The 27,577-nt window shown below is 42.1% G+C and overlaps 1 protein-coding gene across 1 annotated transcript in view; it reads right to left on the reverse strand.

The window, feature by feature from the left end:
- Nucleotides 1-4,244: 4,244 nt before the first annotated feature.
- LOX (lysyl oxidase) overlaps nt 4,245-27,577 on the reverse strand; it is a 98,515-nt gene continuing 75,182 nt past the window's right edge. Inside the window, exons 5-7 of the mRNA XM_085632665.1 lie at nt 24,503-24,598; nt 24,270-24,385; nt 4,245-8,264 (exon numbers count right to left, since the gene is read on the reverse strand). Coding sequence (XP_085488791.1) covers nt 8,258-8,264; nt 24,270-24,385; nt 24,503-24,598 — 219 coding nt within the window. The 3' untranslated portion in view covers nt 4,245-8,257. The remainder of the gene's footprint in view (nt 8,265-24,269; nt 24,386-24,502; nt 24,599-27,577) is intronic.

Genomic DNA, 27,577 nt, shown 5'->3' on the forward strand with positions numbered 1-27,577 from the left:
ACCTGAAAGACACGAAAAGTCTACTGGCTCTCCTCCAAGAGATCACTCTTCCGGATGGAGTAATTTTTCTGGTGACCATGGACATTGAAAGCCTGTACACCTGTATTCCCCAGGATGACACCATCAATGTAATCAGAAGTACCCTTGATTCCAGCACGTGGAACCATACAACTCCGCGCGATTTTGTGATCGCATGTGCCACACTTGCATTAAAAAGAAATTTCTTCGAATACAAGGGCAATCTGTTTTTACAATCATCCGGCACATCGATGGGCAGCACCTTTGCGCCTTCGGTAGCAGGGCTGTATGTATTTGATTTTGAGAGCAAATTCATCCTTACGCCACAAAACCCTTTTTCGTCCAATATTTTCTTTTGGAAAAGATATATTGATGACGTCTTGATCATCTGGCAGGGATCGGAGGATTCCCTCCTTGATTTCTACAACTGGGTGAATGAATGCGATCCTCACTTAAATTTCACACATTCTCACAATAAAGAGGAAATGATCTTTTTGGATGTGGTAATTACCAGGGTAGGCGATATCCTTCAAACTAAAACCCACCACAAACCTACTGCAAGAAACAATTTATTGCATTTTACCAGCTACCACCCTCGTCCATTGAGGGAAAACCTGCCATTTGGACAATACCTACGGCTCCGTCGTAACTGTAGCGAGGTCTCAATGTACAAAAAACAAGCCAATGATCTTACTGCCAAACTGAAAGATCGGGGATACCCTACCAAAATACTGGCAAAAAGTAACAAACGAGCTCGCAACCAGAACAGAGAAGCTCTTCTGGAAGTTTGTGAGAAAGGTGATCAGGACACTACACCTCTCACCTGCGTCACAACTTACAACGCAGCCTCCAACGCAGTGAGCAAGTCCATAAAGAAAAATTGGCATATACTGACAAGTAATAAACATGATTGGGAGAAGCCACTATTCTCCTATAAGAGAGCAAGAAGTATTAAGGACTCCCTTGTACATACCCGTCCGAAAGTTCAAGAAAGAAACCAAGATCAGTCCATTACCAGTACGTGGGGCCTTTCGCCCATTGTGGGCCACTACCCCTGCGGGTCATGCAGTGTTTGCCATTTGACTTCCCCCTCTAAGTACCTACTACTGGAACAAGGCAAACAATGGATACAGAGAATGCACACCAATTGCAATTCCACCGATGTGGTCTATATGATCACTTGCCCATGTGGACTGAGATACGTCGGAATGACGAGTAGAAAGATAAAACAGAGAATTTGCGAACATCGCAGCACCATCCGATGTCGCAAACTGAGCACTAAATTGGCTGAACATTATCTACAGTTGAACCACACCACAAATGACATGAGATGGACGATCATCGAAAAACTCAGGCCTGGAGCAGATAACCAACAACTGCTATTTGAGAAAGAACAACGTTGGGTTTACCGCTTATCTACTCATCTCCAAGGACTGAATGATAATATTCCATGGGGTTCCATATTGAAAAATTGATTCCATCATACATGACATCAACTCCTTAGTAGCCTCCGTGTAGTTCTTTTAAGCACACACTGCATTCTGTGTGTTTTGCCAGCATAAATTACCATATTTACACCAACTCCTCCGTTTATGCTGCCCATAGATTTTCCGCACGATGCGATATATACCAACCAGGGTATATTAACATCAAGAAAAGAGTGTTTATCTGCATCACTCGCATATGCACATAAGAATTCACAACCGGGGATCAGACATCGATAGTATATGCCTCTAATGGTAGCATTTGACAGATAAAACGCACCAACTCAAAAGAACCTCCTATTCTTGGGGAGAGCCAATAGGAATCCAACGCTTACACTCGTCATTACCCGCCCCTCCTTCTGTACTAATCACGAGGACATAACCAATGGCAAGGAATTTTCCGCATTCGGATTCACCCGCCCCATTGGTTTATACGTACTTGGAAACCATCACGTGATTAGAACCAGGAAGTATTTACTTCCGTAGTCCCCGCACAATTACCAAGATCCGGGCCGAGGAGGACAGATCGAGGTTGATCGCGGGAGTGTGCGAGCATGGAAGTAAGTTGACGAACCGCTAAGACACCGCATTAGGTTCCTTCCAAATTTCATTCCAAAAGCAGATGATAACAGTTACGATCTGCTTTTTTATCTCGCCAGATACTATAGCCCACTACCCCCCTCCCGGACCCATGATGTTAGTTACAACAACAGCATAAGTAAGAGGGTTTTTTGGTTCTTTCATGCAGCTATTTTTTAATGTTAGACATGCTTTGGAGCAACGGCGCCTGGCAAACACCACAGACGCTTGTTTTTAGCATGCCTGCCACTTCACGAGTTCGCTATATGTTTGACATTCACTCCGGCCAATTAGCCACTACGATTGCACCTTGTCAATAGTGCTGACATCACTTGAAATAATCGTAATTAGACACAAATAGTGTTTTTTGTCTTGTGAATACCAGTCCACTTTTTCACAAGTTAGATACAACGAATAATCACTCGTACTGCGGTCTTGCTAGCTAATATTGCTACCAAGACACCCACTCTCGCTGTACAGCACGGTTCCATTAAATGTTTGTTCACTCAAGCACTTTTCTAAAAAAACTGCAATCCAACAATGTTTTGTCTATGTATGTTTCTTTATATGTGGTTTGTCTGTCTTATTTTTATTTCAGACTTTCTGAGCCCCGGATAAATAGGAGGCTCCCGGGTAAAACCGTGAGTTTTACCATTTGATCTCCACAGGTTAGGGTGCGCCTTAGAGTGTGCATACCGCCGTGGGGACTCCCTTGGTCCTGATGAAAGCTTAGCCGATTAGGCACCATAAGCAGAAACATGTCGACCTAAAAATTGGTCAAGCCCTGGTCAACATCACTGGCCAGACCTTGCCCAATTCACGTTTTTATTGGCTTTTGATTTGCCAAGAATAAACTTGTCATTGGTTAAAATCATTTACCTTTTAATCTCACTCCCCTTCACAACCAGAAACCCGCTCCGCTGTAACACAGGCGTCGCAGCACACCAGAGAGGCATTCGGCCTCTCTGGTGGGAACCCGATGATGAAGCATGTCACCAACTAGGTTGGTGAGTGAGGGTTCTTTTAACAAATATTTTTGGTTTTTGCCCGTGCCTCTTTTTTGCTCCCTATCCCCTTGTCACTCCTTTGTTGTTTAATTGACTGATCTTAACCTCCTGCCGTGGAGAAACGTATTTTCTGGAGCAACCGACTGTTAAAGGTCATGCTCGCCCATTAACTACTGTTGCCTTGGTTTCTACCAGTGAGGAGCCACTGGCAGCAGTTTTGTTTCTCGGGTGTGGCTTTCCCAAATTACAACTTCTCGTTCATAGATAGTTTGAAAGTATAAGCTATTGAGTCTACTCTCCATCCCAAAAATACATTTTCAGTACTTAACCACAGGTTAAATCTTTGATCATATGTTGCCTGATATTTCAGCAACGCGCTTGTCCTGCCAGGAAGTCCATCTTCAAAAGGAGGAGGAGTTCATTTCCCTTAAGACTCTTCTCTATGTTCCTCTCGCCCAAGGTAATGTGCACATACACCCACACAGACCGTAACGTAACTCCGTCATCAGCACAGTGCAGGCACCTCCTCTCTCTCCCTGGAAATGTGCTGCATCTAGTTTCATGAGATAGTACCACAGATGGTGAGACCGCAACAAGCACAAGGGAGTAGGTTTGACGTTAGTGCCGTCATGTCCACCCTTTAACGGTCTGGAGAATTAAAGAGATATCGCATTGTAGTGATTTTCTTATTAAATTATTTTTTGCCATTTTCTTGTTTCTTTTGTACAGTTCTGTAATGGTGTTTAAATGTTTTCTTTTTAAATTATTTTTTGTTATTTTCCTCTTTTTTTTGTTCAGTTCTGTAATAGTTTTCTAAACGGTTGTATTTAACATGTGACAAGTTAAAAAGTTAAATAATATCAGCTGCCCTGCAACTAATTTGTCAGGCTCTTGAGCAATGGAAAATTCATTCTTTTAATGTTGCCTATTAGATGTGGTTTATTGGATGTGAAAATACGTTTCTAATACTCACAATGAAAATCCCTCCTTTATACTGTAATGAAAACATTCTGAATCTTTGCCGAATAACGGATGAAACGTGTTTTTGGATCAGAACAACTATAAAGAGAAAGAGATGCCAGTGGGCACAAATCCAGTCTTAAGTGATTGTAAGGCTATGGATCATTTCACAACATGGCAATAAGATAGCACAATAACAAACTTGAACCTTTTTTTATTCAAGTGCTTTTCACATAAAGGTGCAATCAAAACATAAGCATGAAGAGGAAAATCACAAAAATAATACAAGAACTTAAAAACTTTTTCAATAGTATAAATAAGTCTCTCAGATTAAAATGCATTATTTGTAAAAAATAAATCTTTTCGATTTTTTAAAGGCATTGCTATTTTTCAAACATCCACCTGGCATTTCATTTGGTTGAACCAATATGGCTTGCCAAATGCCATGTCTTACAATTGCCTGTGTTTCTGGGCTGTAATTCAAGTTATATTTTCTCAGCACCTTTGGAAACTATAATTTCATACGTGTCCAAGCTCCAGACTGCTAGGAATGAAGCATTATGTAAACCACCGCCCAAACACAGAATTGTATTAGTTCTTATCTTAGAATACACAAAAAGAAAAAAAAAGAAAAACTCATACAGGAAAAATACTTTGCTTTTTAAAATCCCGAACAAAATATGCGGATGTGAAAATGACCACCCCTTGTAGAAATGTCCAACTTTCTTGAGGTGTACGGAACTCAAATTGCTGTCTGACATTTTCATGCAGAATACTTAAAAACATAGTGCAATATGTATAGTTTTAAAGTACATTGTTAGAAGAAAAATGATTAGCACCCAATGGGCCGTAATTTCTTATGGTCAGTAAGAAGCGTCATTCTTTTCTGAACACATTAACCCTAGAAATAGGCCCAGATAGATTTGTCATTTTCTCAAAAGAAAGATTGAAATCGTAGAGAATTTTTCAGATGTTATGAATGTTTCAAAATTCCACTTTCTAGAAAAAAATATTAGAATCTCAGGGAAAATTCTAGGAGGGGATCTGGAAATGTCAAGTGTGATGACGAAATAGAATTACACTCGCTCTAACGTAGGTGCTGTGGTAGCTATTTGTCACCATCATGGCTGTTGTTTTACTGCAATACCAGTTTCCTCCTGCTTAGTAAAACAAACATTCTAAACTCACTGGTATCCCTGACAGTCCTTCGTACTTTTTCACTAAGGGACATTTTGAGGGGAAAAAAAACTCAGCAAAGTGGTTAGCCATTAAGGACATGCATTTCAGCACCAAAAAGAATTTATGAATACTTTGTGTGAATTTACTTAGCACACGTACTCTCCAATTTCCTATTGTCTTAGCTTACAGCACTTCGCAATAGATGTCTATTTTTAGTATGTAAAAAAGATGTTGTCCTCCTCCAAACATTTTGCTAAGTAATTTTCTCCAGGCACATGGGTATGTGTGTTTGTTAAACTCAATCTGGAAGAGCACCCCATAACAAAAGTTTCAGCAGTGCTGGTGTTACACACACAAATTACACATACTCTGTCTCTCACGCCTCTGCCTGAACAAAATTCAAGTGAATTTACTGCAAAATTCTTCCATGGCAGCATAAATAGCAATGTCCTTCTGTTCTGAGACCTCTGGTACATTTTCACATGTAGACCTGTATTAAGTGCACAGAAAGAAGGAACCGAGCCACTGAATCCCTAGAAAGCCCACTGACTGAATGTGAGTGAATTCTCATCGTTCCTGTGTATGTACAAAGAGGAAAGTTTCCAGGAAAGAAGAATCATAGCACCAATAATACATAGATAATGCCTATTTCACATACGAATAGTATTTAGGATTAATTTCCTTTCTTAGGGAGCACTGGTACAGCCTAAGCTACGAAAGAACATTACATTATTTGAATTTACTTTAGGTGCAGGATGTCACAGTTCAAAAATCATGAAGCAAACCTTTCCGAAATGGTAGTATACCAAATCTAGAGCATTCTTTCTTCGTTATGGACACAATTCTGTCTGTCTCCATTACTGCCATTTTGCAACACAGCTCTTAAAAATGTGAAAACAAACAAGTGTAAAAAATCCAGTCTAGAAAAGTTAGTTTTCGAGTTATTTATTTTTAAGGTCAAAGGTCCTTTCCCGTCGAGTGGACAGTTATATTCCTTCAGATCAGTCAAGTACTCGAGGGAAGCTGGATTGTAGTACTGTTTTTTTCCTTTCACAGATTACTCTTTCTCCTACTTTATTCCAATTGCTTACATTTAGTTGGATGAAAACTAAAGAATCCAGAATTCATACATTTGTAATCACAGGGTTAGAAGCAGTGTTTCATCCGGTTTACTGGTGTGGGGCAGCAGAAGGTGTCTGGATTACCTACTTTTGCTGCACAACATATCCTTGGGTTGCTTGATGAAAAATTGTTGTTATTTATAAAAGAATGATCTTCACCACATCATTTACATTCTCATTATACTGCAGGACTCTGGGCCTGATTTAGCTATCGGCGGACAAGTTACTCTGTCACAACAGGATGGATATCCCGTCTGCCAAAATATAAATCTCATATTATCCTATGGGATTTAGATTTCGGCTGACGGGATATCTGTCATCGTTGTCACGGACTAAACCGTCCACCAATATGTAAATCAGACCCCAAGTATCTGTGGTGCTGATAATGATTCTGTTAAGTGAATCTGCGTACGGGTGACCGTAGCATGTGATACTTACGATTCAACAATTTAATAGTAAATATTTGGAAAAAACATAATGCCAAAAAGCCATGGGCTGAAAATTTTATTGGATTTAAATACCTGTCCTCAATATTTTGATTTTGCTTTCCTTTCCTTGACCTGTGTTTGGGCACTTCCATTTCTCAACATTGAAAAAGTGAGGCGAGGAGCGCACCTTCTCCACGAGTTCCAGCTTAAAAATGGGAGCAGAAGAAAGAGGCAGGGCTGAGGCTGAATCATCAGAGAAAATTCACATCCCTCAGACATTGCAGTTGGCGGAGGGAGAGCCTTGTGTTGCTGTTGCTGCAGCCAGCCATCCAGCTATTTTTTGTAGGGTTATTATCCCCCCCCCCCCCCCCAGCGGCCCACATTTCTGAGGAACAGAGGAAGACGAATTTTGGTATGTATAAATAAATTATGCCACAAAGGACTTGTCAGAAGGGCTGCACTATTTTCAATTCAAAATTACTACTTTACAACTCTTCCTAAAAATACTAGGGGATTTTTCATCTTCCCTAAAATAATCTAGGACTAGAATTAGAATAGTAAATAAACCTTCTGGAATATTTGGGGGCAAGTTGCTCTTTCCCCAAATATTCTAGGATTGGAGATGGAGTATTAAATTTGATCTTCCAGTGTCAGCCACGTCCACTGCTGCCGTGAGGGCTTGTGGCAGAATTTTATGGACGTAGTGTGTGTTAAAAATGAGTGGCCTACTTTGTGAAGTACTTTGTTTCTAGAGGAAATAGATGTACCAATGCTACCAATTAACCCAGTGCTTTGTCACATGTAATAGGTTTGATTACTAATTTATAATGAGCCCACTTTACAAGCTGAAATCTATGGGAGACATCTAATGATTTGCAGACAAGATGGCAGTCAATAAGGCATGTACGTGCAGGAAGCTGTTCTTTAGATAAAACAGCTACAAACCATAGCTCTGATCGCTTCCAACTATGTAAACATTTCATTCCATATTCCCCTGATTCCTGCCAAGAATTGGCTGTTTGTAATCTACCGCAAATATTCACATGTTATAGAGTTCCCTGCCAAACATGGTCATTGCTTTAAGCCAGCATTCCTTGATCGAAGCAGATAAAAAGTGAACACCAACAGATAGTAATTCATACTTCATGATCGCAATGATTTGAATACAATTATTTGACATTATGATGGCCTTATCAAACTTATTACTGTCTGCTGGTAGTTTTAAACCAATGTTGTGCTTCAATCAAGCAACGACAAGAGCAAAATGTAAACTTTCAATTAGGGCATAATCCACACGGGGTTGTAATCCATTCATCGGAACCTGTTCCTGTGAAGCATGTCCTTATTTCTGTAGGCCATTGAAAGATAGTCTATTACTCTTTGAAGATTTAAATTGGGCAGAAGAGTTTGAATCCTTTAGTAATTTACATACACGGCTCCTTTCGTAACAACGTCACTTGGTCAATGCATTTTCTTTCACTCTAGTAGCTAGAAACAAAAAAATATATAGGTTACTTTTCTGAATTCACTTTCAAAAATCAAGAGCAGATGGAAGACAACAAGTTAGAACATACAAAACTTTACTTTCAATATTTGTAAGTTAAATCTGTTTGGACTGACCTACATTATGGTTGTTCGTTACTCATGCCTCCTTCAATCAGTGGTTGCTATTCCATAGCAAATGGTTTGTGCCAGTCGTAAGACATCGTGGGGTCTATTTACTACAGAGATATGGCACTCTCCTATCTCCCTAGTGCTGGTGCACAATCAGGCTACCGAGAACCATGCACACACCTTTCCACCACAGTGTAAAGGTGCTACGTGAGTCTAGTATGGGTTTTGTACTGGAAGGGCATCCTTACAGTACAAAATACTATGCTTAAAGTAACTCTAAATTTTTTTCACTTTGTATGTGTGCTGTACTGTGCATGCAAAGTCAGTAATGAAAGAACCATTTTTCCTTGATAGCACCTATTTCAAAAGGGCATTATTTTTTTATGCAAAACCATGTCTACTTTTTTAGTGGATAGGATTTTGTGTCAAAAAACATGAGTGGCTGTGTGGTAACACCCCTGCACCACCCATAGAAGGTCCTCTTGGCACTAAGTAATGCAAATCAGCAGTGGCGCTGCTTTGCACTACTTTCAAGTGAATTTCCAGCACCAAAAAAGTTTTGTGCTGAAAAGTAATTTGGAAAAATAAGATTTTGCATTAATTTGCATCACTTTTGTGACACAATCACTGCACAAAGGCTTAGTAAATATATACCTAAGTTTGGCACTAGGATAAAGCTATTTCAGGTTTCAGTTCATCCACATGATCTTTTTGTGTCCTCAGTGTTGCCAACATTTAAGTAAACCGTTCAATATAATGCACAGTCAAAATTAAGGATGAGTCATGGTTATACTTTAATTCACTTAATCGCTATTGTTTTATATAGCACAGACTTAAAAAGGGAGGTGAATTTTAGAGCAGTGTCCAACATGTAAGCATTGATTTACCTAGAGATGTGGAAGTACAAGTCACTGTACAAATAAAGAAAATTGTTTCAATTGTACAAGTTAACAAGAAGACACTAAAAATGTTCAGTTTTCTTAGTTATAGATGAGGGGCTACTCACAAAGGTAAATTTACACATGAGTCAATATACACGTTTAAATTTACTCATACACTTGGTAGTAAATGTATTACTTTTGGCTAATAACCATTGACAAGAATAAATTTAAAACAAAGTGTAAACATACATGTCCCTACCCTCTGAAACACGGGGATGGAGATGAATTTACTAGTGTAAAGTTACTGCTAATTACTTACACATACAGATGGAGATCTCCTTATGGTAAAATAAAGAGAAAAGTAACTTTATGTTAAACATAAAGGTAACTTCATTTATATAACTATTTTAAATTAAGGAGAAAATTAAAAATGCTACAGCATGATTAACTCATTTTGAAATAAATATTTAATTAATTAAACTATATTCAATGAAAATACTTTTAAAGATTTATTTTAAAAGCCAACTTAGAGTAATATGTATTTACGTGCTAAAAAAGTAGTTATGTATAGAGTTATATATAGTCAGTATATAAAGCCATTCATAGAAAACATTTAAATTAAATAATTTAAAATATGTTACATTTATTTTTAAATTAAAAAGGATATTAATATATTTTAGAACAATATTTTTTTATTTACATATAATATTTTAAACATTAACTTAATTGTATATATTTCTTAAAATGTCGAAATACATCAATTAATTTTAACACTATTGCCTATGGTGTTCTATTTTAAGTCCTTTGCACAATTATTGTATATGCCATATGTGGTGCTAGACTTGATCCAGATCTGAGCTGGAGTACATTTACAACTGATCTGGGTCTGTTTTTGGCTTTTTGGCTGCAGTAACTATAGAAGTGCAGTCTGTTAATAGCTAAGGGCTTATTCTTTTGTAGGTGGGTGCATGTCCCTTGGTAAATTCCTCCCTAACAATCCCTTAACTCATCTTTACTCCTTTTTAAATATCTCCCATTTAGTCATAAATATTCCTCTTTTTCCAGCCACCCCCCTTGTCCCTCTTACATTTACAACAAAAACGCACACTAACGTGGAAATCTTAGCACATAAATAAAAGGAGAGGCGGAGACTGAGACTTCTGCATGTATGTTTGTGAACACCCAGCATTTTGAAGTAGAACAATTGTAGAACTGCTAAACATACAACAAAATGCAGTTTGTGAATAGGCCCAAGGATCTGTAGAATGTGGTGGTGTAAAATGTAGATATTTAAAAAAACATTATAAGTGGCTATATATATTTATCCTACTAGTGATAGCCAGTAGGTAGTTATAGTTAGGACCAACTTTTCCCATAGACGAAGCAGTTTTTGTTTTGCTAACAACTTTTAAATCTTCACAAAATTCTCAAAAAGAAGTGGTCTACTTTGCCTAGTTCTGCACGGAAACCCCCCCTGCAGCCCTTGGGACCATCACCTCCCTAGAGCAAAAGTTCAATTGAATGCAGTAGGCCCCAGGGTAAATTATATGAAAGGATAGCGGGAGTGCGGCCCCACCTCCTGGAGCCAATAATTTTCCTGGGGAGCACCATCTCCCAGGGCTTGCTCCTGCTATGTCCCGGGGTGCAATAGCAAGCTGTGTTCCACTTTAAACAAGCAAGTGCATTTTGCTCTTGCTTGCTCAAAGCATAGCACAATTACTTTGCCAGAGAGGGACCCGCATGTTTAGAGCTCCCTCTCCGTCAAAGCAATACAGGCTCTAGCAGGAGGCGGGGAGCCAAGAGGGACTGTGGGGGCCTTGAGGCTCCCCCCCCCCCCACCCGTCCCCAAAATTTCTAAGTGGGTGCCCTGGGTGGGACCAGGGCACTCACACTAGAGGCCAGGCCCCAGGGGATGGGGCCTGCTGGTTGAGGGGTGAAGTCCCTTTGGCTCCAGAGGGTCCTTGAGGGCCAGGAAGCCTCCTGTTGCCTTCAGTAAGTCCCACACAGTGGGATTGCTGAGAGGTCTTCAGGGACCACACCCCTCTTCTCCACCTCTCTGCAAATGTGGCTCTGGGCGCACTGCTGGTTAGGTATGATGTCCACTTGGATGCTGAGGGTCCTTGGGAGCCAACAAGTCCTCCTGTTACTTCCAGTAAGTCCCACAAAGCACGATTGTTGGGGGACTTCGGAGGCCATGCCTCCTTTCGCCACCACTCTGCAAATGCGCCTCTTGGCACACTGCTGGTTGGGGAATAAAGGCCCCTTGGCTCTAGGGTGCCCTTGGGGGACAAAAAGCCCTCCTGTTACCTGCAGTAAGTCCCACACAGCATAATTGCTTAGAGGTGTTCAGATGCCCCGCCCCTTTACTCCACCACTCTACAAATGTGACTACTAGTTAAAATAACCTTAGAAATTCACTTAAAAAAACAATGATTATAGGGAAGTTATAGTTAGGAAATAAAATTTAAAAACCCTTAGAAATTCACTGAAAAAAACAGAGGTTACAGGGACGTTAAGGTTAGGAAATAGAATTTCAAAAAAGTTAGAAATTCACTGACTAAACCAAAGGTTAGGCTGACATATCACTCATACAAAACCAGGGAAATTCAACAGCTATAGTTAGCTGAGCTAACTATAATGTATGCCCCTGCAATGCACTGTGTATGACCTCAAATATTACATCACTCTTGACATGGTCAGTGACATCACTGACGACATCCACAGAACCACTCACATCCACATACAACCTCTTGTATGCCCACGCACTCACTCACCTGTACAGCCACTTACACAACCATTCACTCACTCATACAGCTACTCAAACAACCAGTCACTCACCATACAGCCACTCACATAGCCACACACTTAGCTATACAGCTACTCAACTGCTCACCTATTCATCTTCACAGTGACTTACACACCTACTCACTCACCCATACAGCCTCGTAACACAGCCACTCTCTCACTCATACAAGCACTCACACACTGACTTACTCTCACACCCACACAATCACTTAAATATCCATTCACTCATCCATACAAGCCCTCATACACCCGTTCACTCACCCAGACAGCCATTCACACAGACATTCACTCTCCAATACAGCCACTCACACACCAACTCACTTAACAAAAACACCCACTCAAACACCCACTCATTCACCCATACAGTCACTACCCACCCAATTACATTACCCACCCATAGAGCCACTCATACTGCCACTCACTCACCCATACAGTCACTGACACACCCACTCACTCACCAATACAGCCACTCACGCAGAATCTCAGACCCACAAAGCTACTCACACACCCACTTATACACCCATACAGCAACTCACACATCCACGCATACATACAGTTACACAGCACTCTTATAATATATGTCAGAAGCAGTATCACTCAGTAGTTGTGCACCCAGTATAGTCATTTAACATTTGTAGTAGGTTAGTATATATGTTTAACAATCATAAACTCTTAGAAAATACTTACACTCACTGAATGATGTCCTCAGTGATGTCAATTGAGATGTCATCAGTGAGCTCATCAGTGATGTCACTGACCATGTCATGAGTGATGCTATATGTGAGGTCATAAGCAGTGCATTGTGGGGGCGTAAGTTAAAGGTAGCTCAGCTTACTATAACTGATAAATTTCTCTGGTTTTCTACGAGTGACATGTCAGCCTAACTATAACGTCTCGGTGTCTCTGTAACCCTTGTTTTTTCAGTAAATATCAGTTAGAAATCCAAATTCTAGGTGATCTGCTATCCTTTCCCAATATTGAGTTCTATACATATGTACCTTGATTTATTCCTGCTTGTACTCCCCTTCCAGTCATGGTGGGCCTGAGTCACAAAAATATGCCTATAAGTTAGAGCTACCTTTGGGGCAGATTTGTGTTTATGGAATTCACAAAAGTTACCAGGAGCACAGTGTTAACAAGAGCACTCCAGGTGTACTCTTGTGAGTTCCATATTAGCATTCCGAAATGTACATTTTTATATTTGCCAGTCTAAAAATCCATATGCAAATACAAATACACATGCTAACTTTTTTTTTCTTTCTATATTAGGACACAAATTTTCCTTTTTGGACAGTAACTTCCAAAACACCTACGCCAATTTCTATGCCTTGAAGGTGTGCACTCACAGGGTCTGATTCGTGAAAGAACATCATAAAACTTCACCTGCAGGTCTGAAACTTCGTAATGAGGTCGTTTTATGGCTTGCAGCACCCAATTTATTTTCCAGATTATGCCTGGAAATATGTACAACTCACAGCTTTTCAGGCAAAAACGTGGGAAAATTGTGTGAATTCCATTTTTTTCCTCCACGGCGGAGACATTTTTCCAATGTGTAATGGCACACAAGGTACAATATTGTGTTGTAAGATTCTAGTAATTTTGTGCAATGGCACAATTGTTCTGTCTTTAATCCACAATAAAAAAAAATCAATTGACAAAAATAACATCTACACCCCCACGAAGTTTAAGTGTGTTTTGCACCCTGGGAAGGAATTTACTCCCACCCTCAACAGGAGAAAATCTGTAATCATTACCAGGTTGGGAAGGGATCAGAGAAGACTTTCAAGGGAAACCACGCTTTGGGACATCCACTTCCCAATCCCTGAGTGTGATTTACTCATGGATGATATTATGCTTTAATGGGGTAATGTTCCTCATCAGCTCATGAATTTATGGCTGCAAGGTCGATCTCTTTGAATACCTCGTAAAGTGGGACATTTCCAGTGTATGACAGTCTTTATGCCTTTGTGTCTCCAACCCACAGTGTTTCAAGACAATCAAGACCCGTTTGTTTACGTGGCTTGTTTAGCCACATTTTATTCCTCATTTAGGGCAGATTAACTCGGACTAGTCAGATTTAGGTGCAGAATTTGGGGCAGAAAACTTTGTTTCCGTCCTTATGGTGTCCCTTCACCTAAATCCTGCTCACCCGTGATTGGGACGGTAGAGAGATGACTACGAAACCAGTGGATCCCACAGTGTGTGCTTCATGTGAACTTCGCAGGCCCTCACCTTGCCTTGTGTCTTACAATGAACATTGGGGATCTTCGCCCTGAAACATTGTACTGGAGCATGTAAGGCAAAGGGAGGCTGATCTGGCCATACAGCCATGCTGTATGATGGAGAGAAGACAATAGCTCAGATTCACCTGCAAACATGAAATCCTAGGATGTTTGACCAATATCAATACATTTCAGCAATGCTGATGTTTCAAAACCCACCACTCTCATGTTGACTTGCAACAAACTGATGTATATCTTACATTTGATACGTTATGATTCGTGTGGCATTTATTGCCAATATAAACAAAATAAAACTATGAAACGTCATAGATTTAAACACATATTCGCCCGCAGGAAATAACAATTTGGGAAATATAAGAAATACCATCAAAGTGAGAACATCCCTGGAGCATTTGTTGTTCACTTATCTGCCCTTTTGAGTTACGTGTAAGTGACCTTGCTGGAGAAAGAGGAACGCCCTACTTGCTGTACTTTTTCACTTCTCCTGGTCCCATATCTGGCCACTTTCGAGGATGGATACCTATTCTGAGAAGTTTCTTTCCAACAAAGGACACTGTCGCTATTCAGAAAAAACCTGAATATCACAGCTACCACAATTATTCCTTTTTCGCTCCTATTATTTAGAAATTGGTTTAATTTTGAGATCATGGCTATGTTGATGACTAATTTATGGGCTCTCTAAGACCTGAGCGATGGAAACACAAATTGCTTTTCAAGAATGTCACTGCTTTTTAAGAGCACAAGGTTTCTTTATTTATAGCAAACTTGCACGTTGATCTGGGGATTTTCTCTGGCAGCTGCGATGTTGCTCTATTGTTTCACATCAGTACTGTGGTATGTCCTTCTTGTGTGTTTTCTGAGTAGATTGTATCTATTGATTCAATGCTGTACTATCCTGGCCGGGTGTCTGTGGTGCCTGTTCAGTGAGAAACATGCTTCGCTCATGTTATAGCCTTCGTACAAGCCACGATGCAGACAAAAAACCTAGTAAGTAGGGCGGCCCCGACAATGTGTACCTGCAAATCAGGATTAAAGATTTGCAAGGGGTCTGAAGTTTATTGGAGTATTTTCGCTCAGCCAAGCTGCTCTTAGTTTAGCTACTCTAAGGTAACATCATACCCTAGTCCCTAGAGTTTGCATATAGTTGTGTCTCATCTGCTTATGTGCATGGGAAGTGCAGAGGCTAATCTATGTGGTGGCTGGCAGGGTGTATGATAAGGAGAGCCGCTGGAATTATGCGATTGTGCAGCCACGGCGATTTTCGCATAATTATAGATTTGCCACATTTGCCACATAATCCATCCTCTGCCACATAATCTACAGATTTTAACAGAAGCAAATTTTTTGTTTCTAGCTCAAAAGGTTCAAAGGTTACCAAAAATGGGATGACGTGTTGCAGCGCAGTGGATGGCCCTTTGCAAAGCTGGACTGTACACCCGTCTGTTGCTTACTGCTATATTTGGATGGTACTAATAAGGTGCAACCAATGCCCAGAGAGTGTTACCAAGTTTAAAAATGATTAAATAAAGAAGTAATGTGCTGCATTATGCCGCATAATTTGGCCCTCTCCTGCCGCATAAATCCAGTGGCCTTGATGATAAGGAAAACGTTGATAGAGCTGACAACGTCTGTCCCTTCTACTGTGTCTTTTTACCAACTTGGCAATAGCTAATAAATATCTTCTTACCTCCTCCTCTTATTGACACCGACTATTTCAGGTGCCCTCTTCCCAGTGGTGTAGTGTAGGCCTCTGCTGCCCCTGCAGTGTGTATGTGGGGGGGAGGAACCGTTCAGGAGGCCCCCAGCCTAAGGCGAACAAATACACACAAGATGTGGGAGACTCAGGGGCTCCTTGTCACGTTCTGCGGGGAGGTATCATTTTGCATTATACCACTGCCAACTACAAAGTGAAATTAAGTCAACTGAGGCTTCAGAGTCACTTGAGCTCAAATCTTATGCAATTGGCATTGTGTATAAGTCGGCCATTAAAGTGCCTCCATTATCTTGTCAGTGAACTGAGTGCTTCTATCACACCGTTATGGCAGAACTGAAGAAATCCTCCTGTGGATCAATACAAGGAGAGTGATGAAGACTCTCCAGAAGAAGCCTTATCTGGTGGAAATAAGTAGGATGAATGACAGACAAGCGACCATCTTAAGCAGCAGATCTCCTCTGAAGGAGCAAGAGTGATTAAGTACACAGTGGCACTATAACAAGGATGCAGACGTTTCCATCTGCAAGCAGGATTCTAGATGCTCCTGATCTCACCATGATGCTGGCATCTATGCACGCTGGGTAATCGCAGGCACCTCCTCAGTAGTTGATTCCTCCAGAGTTAACAAGAGAGCAAGTACAAGGCTGAGGTCAACAAAGCAGTATATAAACAAATCGGAATATGTAGGTGTCCCATATGCAGGTGACCCTGAAAGGCAGTGCTTTGAAAACACCCTTTATTTATCCAATAGAATTGGTTAATACATTTTCCAGGGATTTGCCTACACATGAACAAGGTACTTTTAAACATGAGTAATTTGGACCCTCATATTTAGAGGATCTTGCAATAATTCACATCTTGTTGTCATACTAGAGACTGGGCTAATATGGCCACATGGGACACATGGAATATTCCTAAATGGCTGGAGGAACCAAGAGTTACTCACCGATATCTAGTTCTGGACACAGGCCTAAAATAGTACCACACACTGTTCCTATAGTTATATACATTATTTGCTACTATACCTTGGATATTGTACTCCCTACAGTACATTATAATCATGAGTTGAAAAGCATGAGATGTGTGTACGTGCCGGTAGTTTTCAGTTATTATAAACAAGCAATGATGCCATTTCTTATTACCGATCACAAAGTGCCTGCTATAAGCTGCACAGCGTTAATGGAAGCTTGGCATCTCCCGCCTATTCTAGAGAAGTAAAGCTCTGTCAATATTACATATTTCACGAGTTTCTGTTCAGAACTGTCTGTAAAATGTTTCTGTTTTTAGCAAATTAATTTTGACAGTTGTTGGTAATTTAAAAAATTTTGGGAGCAGAGCACTTCTGCGCGGCTCTCACCGTTGGACTAGAAGCAACACAGAATGTTTGAATGCGCCTTGAAAAACTCTCTGACCCCTGAGAGTTAACTTGCTTCCAGTAGGTACAGTACAAGTGCTGCAGGCCCTGCTCATCGGACACATTCACAGAAACCCCTTCAGGAGTGAGTTCACTAGATCACCATTGTGCATAGTGCAGAAGGGTGTTGACTAGATCATCATGGGCTATAGTGCAGAAGAGTGTTGACAAGATCATCATGAGGCATAATGCAGAAGAGCGTTGTCTAGATCATCGTGAGGCATAGTGCAGAAGGGAGTTGACTAGATCATCATGAGGCATAGTGCAGAAGGGTGTTGACAAGTACATCATGAGGCATAGTGCAGAAGAGCGTTGTCTAGATCATCGTGAGGCATAGTGCAGAAGGGAGTTGACTAGATCATCATGAGGCATAGTGCAGAAGGGTGTTGACAAGTACATCATGAGGCATAGTGCAGAAGAGCGTTGTCTAGATCATCACGAGGCATAGTGCAGAAGGGAGTTGACTAGATCATCATGAGGCATAGCGCAGAAGGGTGTTGACAAGATCATCATGAGGCATAGTGCAGAAGAGCGTTATCTAGATCATCATGAGGCATAGTGCAGAAGGGAGTTGACTAGATCATCATTGTGCATAGTGCAGAAGGGTGTTGCCTAGATCATCATGAGGGATAGTGAAGAAGGGTGTTGACAAGATAATCATGAGGCATAATGCAGAAGAGCGTTGTCTAGATCATCAAGAGGCATAGTGCAGAAGGGAGTTGACTAGATCATCATGAGGCATAGTGCAGAAGGGTGTTGACAAGTACATCATGAGGCATAGTGCAGAAGAGCGTTGTCTAGATCATCATGAGGCATAGTACAGAAGGGAGTTGACTAGATCATCATGAGGCATAGTGCAGAAGGGTGTTGACAAGATCATCATGAGGCATAGTGCAGAAGAGCGTTGTCTAGATCATCATGAGGCATAGTGCAGAAGGGAGTTGACTAGTTCATCATTGTGCATAGTGCAAAAGGGTGTTGCCTAGATCATCATGAGGGATAGTGAAGAAGGGTGTTGACAAGATAATCATGAGGCATAATGCAGAAAAGCGTTGTCTAGATCATCTTGAGGCATAGTGCAGAAGGGAGTTGACTAGATCATCATGAGGCATAGTGCAGAAGGGTGTTGACAAGTACATCATGAGGCATAGTGCAGAAGAGCGTTGTCTAGATCATCATGAGGCATAGTACAGAAGGGAGTTGACTAGATCATCATGAGGCATAGTGCAGAAGGGTGTTGACAAGATCATCATGAGGCATAGTGCAGAAGAGCGTTGTCTAGATCATCATGAGGCATAGTGCAGAAGGGAGTTGACTAGTTCATCATTGTGCATAGTGCAAAAGGGTGTTGCCTAGATCATCATGAGGGATAGTGAAGAAGGGTGTTGACAAGATAATCATGAGGCATAATGCAGAAAAGCGTTGTGTAGATCATCTTGAGGCATAGTGCAGAAGGGAGTTGACTAGATCATCATGAGGCATAGTCCAGAAGGGTGTTAACAAGATCATCATGAGGCATAGTGCAGAAGAGCGTTGTCTAGATCATCATGAGGCATAGTGCAGAAGGGAGTTGACTAGTTCATCATTGTGCATAGTGCAAAAGGGTGTTGCCTAGATCATCATGAGGGATAGTGCAGAAGGGTGTTGTCAAGATTATCATGAGGCATAGTGCAGAAGAGCATTGTCTAGATCATCATGGGGCATAGTGCAGAAGGGTGTTAACTAAATCATCATGAGGCATAGTGCAGAAGGGTGATGTCTAGATCATCATGAGGCATAGTGCAGGAAGGTTGTTGACTATATCATCGTGAGACATAGTGCAGAAGGGTGTTGTCTAGATCATTATGAGGCATATTGCATTTGCAAAGGGGTTTCTGATGCATATATTTGTCTACTGTCTAGTGCTAAAGGGAATGTTTTCATCCTCTCTGTGGAGCTCGGTTCTCTTATTTGTTTCTGTTATTGTGCTGAGTGGTGAGATTTTGCCCTCTATTAATTAATGACAACAAATTACACAGCTGTCCCATTGCTCAATCGCCTCGTTACGCTGTATGAAGGTGCCCTCTATGTAGCAATGACTGTGCAGGTCAAACACATGCCCTAATGCTTCTCTCATGCCACGTCCAGTTGGCGACCATTAAGAGGTAGGTTGAACTGCAGGGAACATATAAGAACATCTGGATCTCACTGGCAAGGCTGTACAAAGCAACCCTCCTTGCATAGGCAAATACACTCGCTCTCCAAGAAAGCAGTGAGGTGTAGGTAGGAGATTAAGAGGTACTGCAGCAAGTGGAGGCAGCCCCTAGGAGGACAAAAACTGTCCAGCACATAGATGTAGGGTTTACAGCCTGCTATGGAAAGTAGGAAGCGGCAACCAAGTGGCCTCACCCATGTTCCTGAGAGAGAAAGCTGAGACTTATTTTAAAACTCAGCAGGGCCAGCAAGATAATAGTCCTATTGTACTTGTTTATTTCGCAAGTTAAGTAAGATGTTGTCACACTGTGAGCCTGAAACGGAATTGTTCATTCAAATGATTTTTCGAAGAGGCACTTGTTGTGAGTCTCACAATATTCAGGCCCAGATTTACAAAACTGTCAAACAACACAGCACAGCACCCATAGCTGCTGCGTTGCACGACAGGGAGAGAGCAGGGAAGTGCCATATCTACAGAAATATGGCACTATCCTGCTCTCTCCCTAGCACTGGTGCACGATTAAACCTCTGAGCGCCACGCACACGCCTTTACGCCGTAGTGTGAAGTTGTCTGTGGTAGTCTAGCATAGGTTTTGTGCTGGAAGGGCACCATTCCAGTACAAAATACTATGCCTAGACAAACTTTATAACTTTTCCCTCGTGGGATTTGTGCTATACATTGCAGCACTCATGCAAATTCGGAAAAGTTAGGAGAAATAAAAGCATTTCTCATTTTTAGGTCTCGCCTGGCGTAAGACTGCGCAGACATGCGCAGTCTCGCTGGCGAGATTTAATGTTTTAGGTTAGATTTCTCTAGTGGGCATTAAGCCCCGCCCCTCCTTTTCATTGGCTAGCGACACCGTTTATGCTAAACGGTGGCCAGCCATTGGAAAGGAGCGTCTCGTGACGTACAACTTTTCTCTTTTAGAGCCGTCCCAGTTGGACTGGCTGCCCCGACTTACTGCTGGCGTAAAAGGTTTTTTATCTTTATGGGGCTAAACACATGGCCCCATAAAGAAAAGAAACCAGTCATGTGAGGCAGTCCAACTGGGACGCTCTAAGAGAGAGTTGTTGTTGGCGTTGCAGCGCGTGCCTGCAGTGTCGGGGACCCGGGCTCACTCATCCCGGTCAGGCGGTGCAGCAGTTGAACGCAGGGCAGCAGAAGAGGCTCTCCCGCCGGGTTCCGACGGCGTCTCGGCCTTCGCTTTCCCCGGCTTACCTCCAGTCTTGTCGCCGCAGCTGACATGGCGGACACGGAGTCTGCGCTGGAGCCCACACCTTTGCTTTTTTTTAACAGCATGACCACAAACACTCTTGATAAGATGGTCTTTTATACCATTTGCGAGAACACCGTTTTGTCCCTTAAACCCGGAGTGGTAACAGGCTCTTTTTCGGGTGATATTCACTCACCAGGAAGACCCACGCAATAAGCGTGAGTGCTGAAATAATTTTACTCGGACACAGTATCCTGCCAGGATAGGTGCTAGAACATGACATATTCTCTGCAGCCGGGTACCGCGAGCCTGATTCGAATTCAGCACTCTTTGTTATCGCCCCCCTGCAGAAGCTGAGTGGTGTGGTTTGAAGCGGGGGACCCGATCCCAACCGGGTCGTTTTATGTGCAGGTAACTCGCACAGCTACGCAGCATGCGCCTTAACCGAGTGACTTGCCTCCCTACAGTACTGGGGCCTGTGGCATGTTAAGATAAACTTCGCAGCTGACGTTAACCTCTTGAGCTATCTGACTAGAATTTAAACCTGTTGAGTTTGGGCACTCGGCTGTCTGCAGTAGGCACCTTAACCCCTTCAGCGCTTGCCAGATTCCTCCGCGGTGCTGAAGGGTTCGAGCGCGGGCGGGGCCATGACGGAACGGTTCCGTCATGAGCACAGCTCAACCGATGCTCATGACGGAACCGTTCCGTCATAGGCATGGAAGGGGTTAAGCACCCTAATAGGGTCTTTAAATAAATCCAAGATGTATTAAACGTAGTGCCCTGAAGACCTGGAAAATTCAATAGTATGCCAAAATCAGGGCTAAACAGTGAATATTTCTGTCAGCCGTTTCACCTCGTGGACTTCCGGCCTTGAGCCACACCGTGCAGCCAAATGCACGGAAAACAATAGGGAATTTAAAGGGGGGAAGGGCTGGAGGGGGGGGTCGGGGCGGAGTGCAAGCGTAGCTTTCATTGACTCTCACACAACAAATTTTTATGTTCTCGAAGAAGACCCAGCTCCCCTTCCAAGTGCCAAGAAACGTGTTGCCATGTTCCACAGTTGTGTTTTTCTTTGTTGTTGCAGCGAGCGCCAGGGTACATACTGGAGAGGCGAACAGGCGCTGACTCACAAGAGCGTGGCAGGTCCTCGTGAAACACAAGACGGTCACAGCTCCAGGGATCTCCCACCTGGCTGTGAACGGCCCAGACAGCCCTGGGGGTTTCATTATATGGCTTTGCATCCCGGCACTTGTCACCTACATTTGTAACTGGAAATGCAAATATGTAACTGGGAGAGCGCAGAGTGGTGTGATGTACAAAGCCAGGCCTGACAGAATACCTCACATCAGAATTAGGCCACCTTGAGGAAATCGTCCCTCCTAGCAGTGTGGTCCCTCCTCAAAGCAGGGTGAGCTCCCTCAGGGAACTGTGAAGTCAGGGCTTTAAGTGGGGATGAAAAAACTGTAGGGTCTCTTAAAGGGGCGTGGTCAATGTAATTAAGGGCGTGGCATAAAAAAACACGTAAGCTAAAAATCTGTCTTTAGCACAGTGTGTCGCCCTAATTGTATTTTGCTGTTCCTGTCACTGCGTCCAGATATATGATACAACAAGTCACATCATACCTACAAGTCAGGACTATTGGCTTTGTCAATGGTTGCTAGTTGCATAATATAAACAAGCATTGAAAATGCAATAGGCCTCGCCTTTTATTAAGTTAAAGCCATTTGCTTTGCTATATAATACCATTAGCAAAGCAAATAGCTTTAACTTAATAAAAGGCGAGGCCTATTGCATTTTCAATGCTTGTTAATTCCAGCTTTCAAGTGAAGTTATTTTTGGGGGGGCAAAGCCCTGTCTTAAATTGTTAGTATATAGGGCTTTTCTCCAAAAGCCATCGGTGGTTGCACGGAAACGCCCATGCACCACTCATGGAACACGCCTTTGACGCAGAGTAAAGCAAAGGTTTTGTGCTGAAAAGTAAATTAAAAAAGAGCTTTTACGCAGGCTTGCGTAACTTTGTGACCAAAAACACAGCATAAAATATCTGTAAATCTGGCCCAGAGTGTGTGGGTGAGGTACACCTTTACTGTAATAATCTGCTTGCTAATTCTAACTGTTTTGTCTAGAAACCATACGGTGTGCATTAGAATGTCCAGTGACTAATTTCAGACCAGTTTCTTTATTCAGAAAGTTCACCCTTCCATAAAAGTGCATGCATATAAAATAGTCATCATTACATCCACATAAGTACATCGTCACATTAATATAAATCTGATAAAAACATATGTACACATAGCATAAAAAGTTAAAACATCATTTAAAAACAAGGATTAGCAGCGAGTCATTAAAGTGCCACGGTCCTGCTCAGCATGTCTTAAAAATGAGCCCACATGTAGACCGGTTTCACTATCGGACAGTTGAGAAATTAATGAAAACATTGCTCCATTCTGTCTAATGCCAGGATATCTCCTTTTGAAAAGTGGAAGCAAAAATGTCCTTGTATATAATTCATAAAATTTACAAAACAATAAAAAATATATAGTGGTTTGGCCTGACTTGTTATTGCACAGTTTTGTCTACAAACCATTAGGTGTGCATTAGAATGCCCAGTGACTAATTTATATTCTTGGAATATATGGGCATTCTCTTGGCTTTGTTAGGACTCAAGTCTATTATACTTTTTAAGGATAATCAAAATTACCAGTTAGGATCACCACTGGAATGTTGGTAATAGTGACAACAAGTTGAGAGTTTAGTAGACCTGCTTATAGGAAGCTGCTGTGAACGAGATGATTGTGGCTATATCCCTGAGCCAGCCCAACATCCTTTCTCCTTTACACTGTTCATTCTCTGCCCCACTGTAGGATTCAGTGTCCCTCCTGGAGGCTGAGGTGTTAGGTCATGTTTGATGCAAGGGCAGGGGTGTAGCGTCTATTGCTGAAGCAGCTGCAGTGGCACCAGGGCCCAGGGGTTTGAGGGGCCCAGTGATCCCTGATTATTGTTGTATTTCACAGTTCAGACAGTGGCGGGGGCACTTCCTTCGTTGCACTAGGGCCCATGACACACTGGCTACACCATTGCGCAAGGCGTAATAATAAACAGAAATGGTGTAAGGCCCATATAAAGCGACAGCGACATATGAGTTGGACCAAGGATGGCAAACTCACTGGCAGTTCCCGTTCTGTTGTCCATTTAAGATAACTCTATACATCTGCACCATCTGAGCTGGATATCATGTATGAATTAACACCAAAACACAGCCATTCTTTCGACTCAGCCCTTAGTTTCCACATCATTCGCTTATAGGAAGTTACATAGAATAGTACAAGTGACAAGCAACAGATTCACCTTAGTGCAAGTGACTATGTTGGTTGTGTGTCATTAGCCAAACTACAAAGTAACAGCATTTACTTACTGAGAAACTGTACATCCGGAGGTGTACACATAGTTGCCCGTGTAGCGAAGATCACAGCGCACAATGTTGTTGGAATAGTCGCTCTCTGGCACAATGTAGTTCGGATTGACACTGACCTGTGGATGAAAAGCACAATAGCAGCCTTAGTTTTAGACCAGGATCCCCCATGCCTGACTCCCAACAAGTCCCTTCTATCTATCATCAATGAGTGTCAGGGGAGACGTCGGGAATACCTTCAGGATGTAGTTTCCAGGCTTCACATCCGTGATATCGATCCACTGGCAGTCGATATCTGCATTGTATGTGTCATAACAGCCAGGACTCAGTCCCTAAAACAATTTCAGATGCAAGTGATTACTTTCTAGCAGAGTGGAGGATGTTTCACACTTAATTCTGTTTATGCATTTGTGGCCATGCTAAATCAGTGAGGTACGATTTGGCTAACTAAATTGTGTCGGAGTATAAACATGCTTTTCAATATCAAACCAGCTAATGCATTTTCAAACTAAAATGTCTCCAAAAGAAAAAAAATGAAATTAAGCGGACGAGAGCCACTTCAGGACCTTATTTGCGCATTTAGAGCATCGGATCATTCGCAAAAATAATTAGGTGCGTAAACACGTGTTTCTCCCATGTAAATTTTGGGCCCGAGGCAGATCTGGTGTTAAAAATGGTGCAGATTGCAGAACACTCTCACTACACACCCACCAGACACCTCCCGCATCACCAACATTGCCCTGGCCATATTCCCACAGATCAGCAGGACCACGGCCGTAGAAAGATCCTTCTCCTACCTAGCTGCAATGACCTGGAACTCTCCATCTACATCTCAGGCAATCAACCTAACTGCCTCAATTCAGGAAGGAACTCAAGACCTGGCTCTTCAACTGAACTGTAGAACCCCCCTCCCCAGCCCCTTGAGGCCTAATGGGTGACTAGCCATGCTCAATGAGAACTCTGATTAATTGATTGATTGAAATAGACTCCTGCCACCTCCACCTTTGCCTGTGGCAGTCCTGAACACGCACAGTGCTGCTGCAGTGGAAGTCACAATGTGACAATGGACAGATTGGTAACAGGATTGCATCGCAGACCCCTTCCTTAACTACTCATTAAGTGAAATAGCACTGGAGTACAGATTTACATTTCCACCGTCCACTCAGGGGTGAAATTGTAAATGTCAGCATTGACACCATGCAAGATGTGAGTAAGGGAAAGGAAGCCTGCTGACAGTCTGCATAAGGGCTCCTTCACAATGCCTATATGGAAGTGTGATGGGTATGCCCAGACGTGGGTCCCCTGTTCCCTTTGCCACTGGATTCAAGCTAGCCTGGCTTATGAGGGGTAATACCCCAAAACCGGTCCCAGGATGCTTGTTTCCGGTCCAGGGAAGACCTGGCTTGGCAGTTCAGGCTGAACTGTTCCCATGAGGCACAGGGTCAAGACTGATTTGCATATAGCTGGGTCCAAACTGGGGTGGCATAGTGAGCAGAAGAATGATGGATTTAACCCAGATCTTTTGACTGGTGGTGAATGTATGATTTATTCAGCATTCCGTCCATCATTTGTTTGCGTATCGCTTACATGGAACATGTAGCACGTGCAGCATGGCAGTGTAGCTGGAACACACCACCCACCTTGTGGAGGGATGCTCTGAAACTGAAAGGATAGCATCTGCAGGTGCTTCCTGGCCTTATCTCTACCCACAGGTCACGGCTGGGAATTAGGACCTTTGGGCTCTGAAGCTTCCGGCGCACATTTGCATTAGGCATTTTGCCCTTTACAACTGTGCACAAGTGGCATATGTAAATTGGGTATTAAGGCATTACACCCATGAGGGAATAAACAGCTTTAAGGTACTTTCAGAGATCAATAAAACTGAGTGAAGAATTGGAAGTCGGCATTATCTCTTTCAGCGGTTTGGTTCATGATATCTTGTAATATTTTTATTTATTTATTTTAGTGCATATAAAGAAGAAACCTAGATTTCAGAAGCTACAAAATGGTGTACATAGGGAGAAAGTAATCAATCAAATGAGTTTAGTTGGCCTATGGAGCCAAATGAATACCATGTATAACAGAAGCAGAGAAGGGGGAGTGGGGCTTCAGAGTAAAGATCGCACTAAGATCCCAGATCCCTATGGTGTGTAGGCTCTTGTACTGAAATGTACTGGACTAGGGGCCTCGTCCAGAGACGGGACAAGTCTAATTTAAAGGGGAATGCTCTTTGGAAATCTAAGGGTATAATCTCAGAAGGTTCATTTCTCAATTTTTTCTATATTACACCTTTGTTGCTCCGGTATGGCGATTGATAGACTTGCCTGACAGATTTTGCTAGATTCTGTGCCAAGAAGGATGAGGACTTCATCATCACTGCTTTATAAATAATATGACACGTTTTGGAGACATTACATGAGTTCAAGAGCAAGACGTAGAGAATGGTTACAATCATGATTGTGATCAAATTTTCATTACCATTTGAAGACACATGCAGAGGACACTTTTCCATGGACGCCTTCAATGTACTGAGATTACCATTTAAGGTACAAAACAACCAAGTACCTCAGCGCTTGGAAATTAACTTACCTAAATTAACACTGTGACAATAAGCAGCACTTCATTAAAAAATGGAAGTAACAGATCATGTTCAAAAGGGCTTCAACAGAACTGGTTAATGGTATATTATGAGACTGGCGAGCTAGCAGTGATCTCATATTGGTGACAGGCAGGGAGCATAGTAACATTGGGATAAAAGCAAGATGAACAGCTGTACTTCACCCTGCTGTTTTCTGGATTCTAATAGCAATTGATCAGTAAATTGAATGTGTCCCACAACCTTAATCTGGCATATGAGTAGGCCACTTGTATTAAAGTTGTCCATGGAATATAACCTGTGTTTAGGATTCTGTAGTTTTGTCATTTCTAGAATGTATCTTGTTATGTTCTTTAGGCTAGCCCTGTCATGTATGCTCCTTTTTATATACATTGTCCCATCCACACGACGATAACGGTTCTGAAGGGCGACCTTTTACCTAGTAGTAAGCTCTGTCCCTTCGCGAACAGGCTCTTGGTATATAATGAAAATAACGCTGTACCTGACGTACATAAACATATCCCCAGGCACGGCATATTTACTCTGTATAAGGGTCACCACTTTTTCTCATCCTTGGCCAGCTGTGCATGATCACATTTGTTTGGAAAAGCATCAGTGATTGTTTTCAAAACATTCATGATTGTTTTCAAAACATATCGATGCTAGAAGAAACCCTAGAGTGTCCACTCTAGTATATAAGACCCTCATTCCCCCC

The sequence above is a fragment of the Triturus cristatus genome, chromosome 2_1 (genome assembly GCF_964204655.1).
Source record: "Triturus cristatus chromosome 2_1, aTriCri1.1, whole genome shotgun sequence".
Classification (NCBI taxonomy): Eukaryota; Metazoa; Chordata; class Amphibia; order Caudata; family Salamandridae; genus Triturus; species Triturus cristatus.